The sequence below is a fragment of the Sinocyclocheilus grahami genome, unplaced genomic scaffold, assembly GCF_001515645.1.
Source record: "Sinocyclocheilus grahami isolate Dianchi unplaced genomic scaffold, SAMN03320097.WGS_v1.1 scaffold2297.1, whole genome shotgun sequence".
In the NCBI taxonomy this organism is placed as follows: domain Eukaryota; kingdom Metazoa; phylum Chordata; class Actinopteri; order Cypriniformes; family Cyprinidae; genus Sinocyclocheilus; species Sinocyclocheilus grahami.
In genome coordinates, this window is record NW_015507476.1 from 13,056 (window position 1) to 18,055 (window position 5,000).

Genomic DNA, 5,000 nt, shown 5'->3' on the forward strand with positions numbered 1-5,000 from the left:
CACACTCACACTCACACTCTCACACACACACACACACACACACTTACACAAACTCACTTCCTGAAAGCAGAGGAATCGTCCAGAGCTCTGACACACCGCCTGGTATTTAGCAAATCCAACTATAAAACCAAACAAATATACACAACTGACTTAAGGTGTTTTCATTTGTTTTCTTGATGCATCTCTTACAAAAACTTCTGATGCAACTTCATCTTACAATATGGCATCAAAATGATTATTAGTTTGTGTTGATCAATAATATATATATAGATTCATAGACAAAATTTGACAAATAAAAACATTTGTTTAAATAGATTAGCATTTTCACATATTGAAGTTTATTTAAATCTGCAGTCAGTAACTTTTTTTTGGTTAAAAATGATCCAGATTCAATATTTGAGCAAGTACATAACCAGCCAGTGTTCAAAACTATCACCTTACTTTAGCCTGATTCACAACGGTTAGCTTATAATAATGTTTTCTAATTTGAGTGGTTACGGGTAGGTTTTTGCTGGAAATTCAAGCATGGCACTGCGTCATTATGTCATGTCTGTAAACATAAAGAAGTTGTCCCGGCTACTAGGCTATCACATGTGAGGATCCTGCAGCTGGCCGATCGTTTATAGCCTTTTCTCACAGCAGCCAGAATAATCAAATGTCAAAAAATCATTTTGATGGCGGATTGTAATCCAGAAAGGATTATATGAAACACATGTGAATGGAATAAAATTGTATTCCAGTTTTAAATGTGCTTCTGATTACAGATAGCCTGGGATTGCACAAGATTTGTATTTTAAAGACAACCAGTTCGAAGGGAGCATAGTTTGCTTTTTGGGTTAAAATAATTTCTTGGTATGAAATTCGAAGAGTATGACGATTAGAGATTAGATTAGACTGTGCAGAAATTTAAATCTACACACTAATACACACTATAGTCAACGCTGATGTTGTTAACATTAATAATCTGAGAATAAAGTATAACAATAATAATAATAATTTGCACGGTTTGATGTGATATGTGCTAATCGATCGTTAGATTAAATCACCATTGGTAGCACAATTTATTGTAATGCTTTTTTCCTCAGTTGGTCAGAACAAATGTGGCAGACTTGTTACTGACTTGTTCAGATGACAATATCCGGTGACAATTCTTATTTGGGTCATATATTCCAAGACATAGGCTAGAATCTGTGATTACTAAGTATAGGATTCACACCGGCGCGGTGACTGACTGCCACACACACACACACACACACACACACACACACACACACACACACACTCCTCAAAACATTAGGTTCATCCGCGCTGGAGCCGTGCCGGCACACAACCCACGCAAGGAAGGTAACGCCGCAAGTAACTGCAATTCCAGGTTTTTAAACAGAGAGGGCGACAAAGAGGCAAAACTTACGGACTGCAGCTTTAATAAAATATAAACAATTCAATGTGCATGATAGGTTTATGCTGATTTACAAAAAAAACACTGTATTACAATAGTAATATTCTAATAATAATCATTAAGAATAATGAAAACAAATGTTATGTAAATATACATAAAGTAATGGTCCTAAAAATATAAATAGGCTTAATTTTCTTAATGTAAAATATCATTTAATATTTTTTTCTTTTGATTTTGGCGTCAGATGTGGCCTGGAGATTCACCTCAAAATTACAGGAAAAAAAATTAAACTATATTATCACCCAATTTACTTTTGGTGCCAATGGTGCCAAGTCTGATGGAGTCTGTATTTCTGAGACAAATTATGGAAGTATTTTACAATCAATGCATTTGAAACAGTTTCTGAATCAAATCACAGTTCAGTGTATGGAATCTGATGAATCACTTGAGTCAATAAAACTGGATCAAACTGAATACCGATGAATCAAATTAATTGTACCGATGTATTAAAATATTCTCACACACGAGATCTGTCAGCATTAACACACACACGCGTCATGCTGCTGTCACACTCATCGTCTGTTTCTACTTCAGATCTGTTACATTAGTTAAGTTAATCCAGTTAAGACGGCATGCTCTCTCTCACAGAGATCTCAGTGTGATGTGTTCATCTACAGGTGTGTGTGTGTGTGTGTGAGATGCTGAAAGCTCGGTATTCTAAACATGCTCCTGACACCAGCTAAACACTGATAAGAAACTTCTTTTGATTCCTGAAGTGCACAAACAGAGCGTGTGTGTCTGTTTAACGTCTCATGAGCTTGATGCATGTGTGACATGATAACCGGGTGAATGTGAAGACAGCGTCCTCGAGCGCTGCAGGAACACACACACACACACACCTCCGTGTGGGCTGGAGGAGCTGTGGCCTGAGATCAGCATGGGAAGGCCTCTGTCCTCGAACCTCAGCCTCCATCTCTCCAGCAGCTCTCTGGAGTTATCCTGACATACACACACACACACACACACACGATGTTGTTCAACCGTATTCTTCAGACTGATTTCATATTCAGAAGGGGATACTGTTGAGTGTCTGTCCCGCACTGCCGTCGTCATACACAGACAGCTCCATTCGGCCCGGGAAACCCTGCTCCAGTATGGCCTGCAGACACTCATCCAGCCAATCATTAAACACGGGCACGATCACTGGCTGAAGCAATAGAATAAAACAGAACTGAGTTACAACAAAACTGATTAGAATAGAGCACAACAGAATAGAATAAAATACAGCACAACAGAAAAGAACATAATATATTACTACAAAGAACAACAAATTAGAACAGTGCAATGCAAGAGAATAGAGCAGAGCAGAATAGAATAGAATAGAATAGAGCACAATAGAATAGATTAGAACAGAAGAGAGCACAACGGAAAAGAGAATAGAACAGAACAAAGCACAATAGAAGAAGAAAACAGAACAAAGTACAACAGAGTAAAATATATCGTAATTGAAAACAACAGAACAGACTACAGCAAAGCAAAGTGAATTGAACAGAGCATAATAGAATAAAATAGTACAGAGTACAATGGAATGGAATAGAACAGGATAAAGTACAACAAATAGAATATCATCACAACAGAATGGAACAGAATACAGCACAATGATAGATTATAATAGAACAGAATAGAGCACAATGATAGAAAAGAGCACAATGATAAAATAGAGCACCACAGAAAAGAGAATATATTAAAACAGAGAACACAAGAATAGAACAATAACTAAATAAATATATAATATAGAGCAAACAAGGACAGAATAGAATGCAGCACGACAGATTATAACAGAGCAGAGAACAACAGAATAAAATACAGCTCACCAGAATACAAATAACAGAGCTGACAGAATAGAATGGAATAGAACACAATAGAATAAAATAGAACAGAGTACAAGGGGCAACAGAATAGAGTACAACTGAACAGAATTGAGTGCAACGAATAGAATACCAGCTCATCAGAATGGAACACCACAATGGAATAGAACAGAACAAAATAGAGTACAACAGAACAGAATATAGCACAATTGAATATAATAGAATATAGTACAATAAAATAGAATTCCAGCACAACATAATTGAACAGAATAAAGCACAATTGAATAGAACGGTACAGAATAGAGTACAACATAAAAGAATAAAGCACAATGGAATAGAATAGAATAAGTTACATTTACCATAATTTTGATACATATATTAGCATAATTAATATGGTATATCCTAGGAACACAAAGTGTCACAGTTATTATTATTATTTTCAATACCAGATTTATAGTTTAATTCTTCACAGTTTCAAGTAATACCTAACAAACGTCTATTTGTCAAATGCTTCGCTTGTAATGTGTTTGTGCTACGTTTCCTTACAGTAAATGATATTGCTTGATATCTGTTTTCAGATACGGTCATTGCTGCTGATATTGTCAGGACTGAGGCATCTCTCAAACACACAGCAGCTGTGCTCACACACATGATGACCTGTGACCTGAGCTCATCCCTGCTGGATAGAGTTGAGATCAGCTGTGTTTTGGCTCTTCGTTCACTCTCGATTGGACGAGAGAATAGGCGGACGTGCATTTGCTTCGTCTGAACCGCTGCTGTGATTGGACGGACGAGGAAGCAACGTCATATGATTTAATTAAATAAACACTTTAGAGACAATACTTAAAATAAATAAATAATATAGCATTACCTAAAAAAAACATAAGATTCAAAATGGCAAATCAAATTAAAATCCATATAATTTATATAAATAAAAATAAATAAATTAAAACTATGTGTGTGTGTGTGTATATATATATATATATATATATATATATATATATATATATATATATATAGTAAAACTAATAAAATATAAATAAAATAAATAAAATAAAATATATACAATTTATATAAAATAAAAACAAATTAAGAAAAATTACATTAGTACAAATACAAAAAAAATATATAAAATTAAATATACATATTTAAACTGGACACATTATTGCAGCAATAATAATAATACTTCACTGCTGTACTCGAGACCTGTTGAGCTGCTCACCTGTGCAGACCTGCCTGCATCGGTCCTCACCTGCTCGCCTCCCAACGCTCCTGTTTACGGTCAAGTGAATGTGTGACGAACTAGACATTTAGCCTACACCTGCTGATGCAGTCACACTGCCACGCCTCAACCCCTCCGTCACACACACACACACACACACACACACACAGAGAGAGAGAGAGAGAGAACAGCACCTGAGGTCATGCTGATGTCTGTGCCCTCCGGACAGAGAAACATCTCGATCAAGTGCATTCTGCTCATGCCAACACGCCAAAGACACACTATCTCTGTGTTTATTTCTATTAAAATATGATCGTTTAAGATTACCACTGAAAAAAAAAAATATATATATATTTGTCAGCAATGGAGAATTTTGCACAAGGAGTTTGCAGCTTCTCAAATTTGCACAAGATACCAAAATCTGCAAAGAGATCTCATACAAACTCAAATATCTCTCATCAAATCCGAGCGGCTCCACGTGCACTTTAGAGCTCTGAAGGACTTCGTATCA

The 5,000-nt window shown here is 35.9% G+C and overlaps 1 protein-coding gene across 1 annotated transcript in view; it reads right to left on the reverse strand.

Moving 5' to 3' along the window:
* The window catches only part of LOC107574647 (UDP-GlcNAc:betaGal beta-1,3-N-acetylglucosaminyltransferase-like protein 1), a 17,297-nt gene extending 12,788 nt beyond the window's left edge, over nucleotides 1-4,509 (reverse strand). The window contains exons 1-5 of the mRNA XM_016261087.1: nucleotides 4,490-4,509; nucleotides 3,274-3,292; nucleotides 2,499-2,606; nucleotides 2,299-2,398; nucleotides 58-119 (exon numbers count right to left, since the gene is read on the reverse strand). Of these exons, the coding sequence (XP_016116573.1) occupies nucleotides 58-119; nucleotides 2,299-2,398; nucleotides 2,499-2,606; nucleotides 3,274-3,292; nucleotides 4,490-4,509 (309 nt within the window). The remainder of the gene's footprint in view (nucleotides 1-57; nucleotides 120-2,298; nucleotides 2,399-2,498; nucleotides 2,607-3,273; nucleotides 3,293-4,489) is intronic.
* Nucleotides 4,510-5,000: the final 491 nt, after the last annotated feature.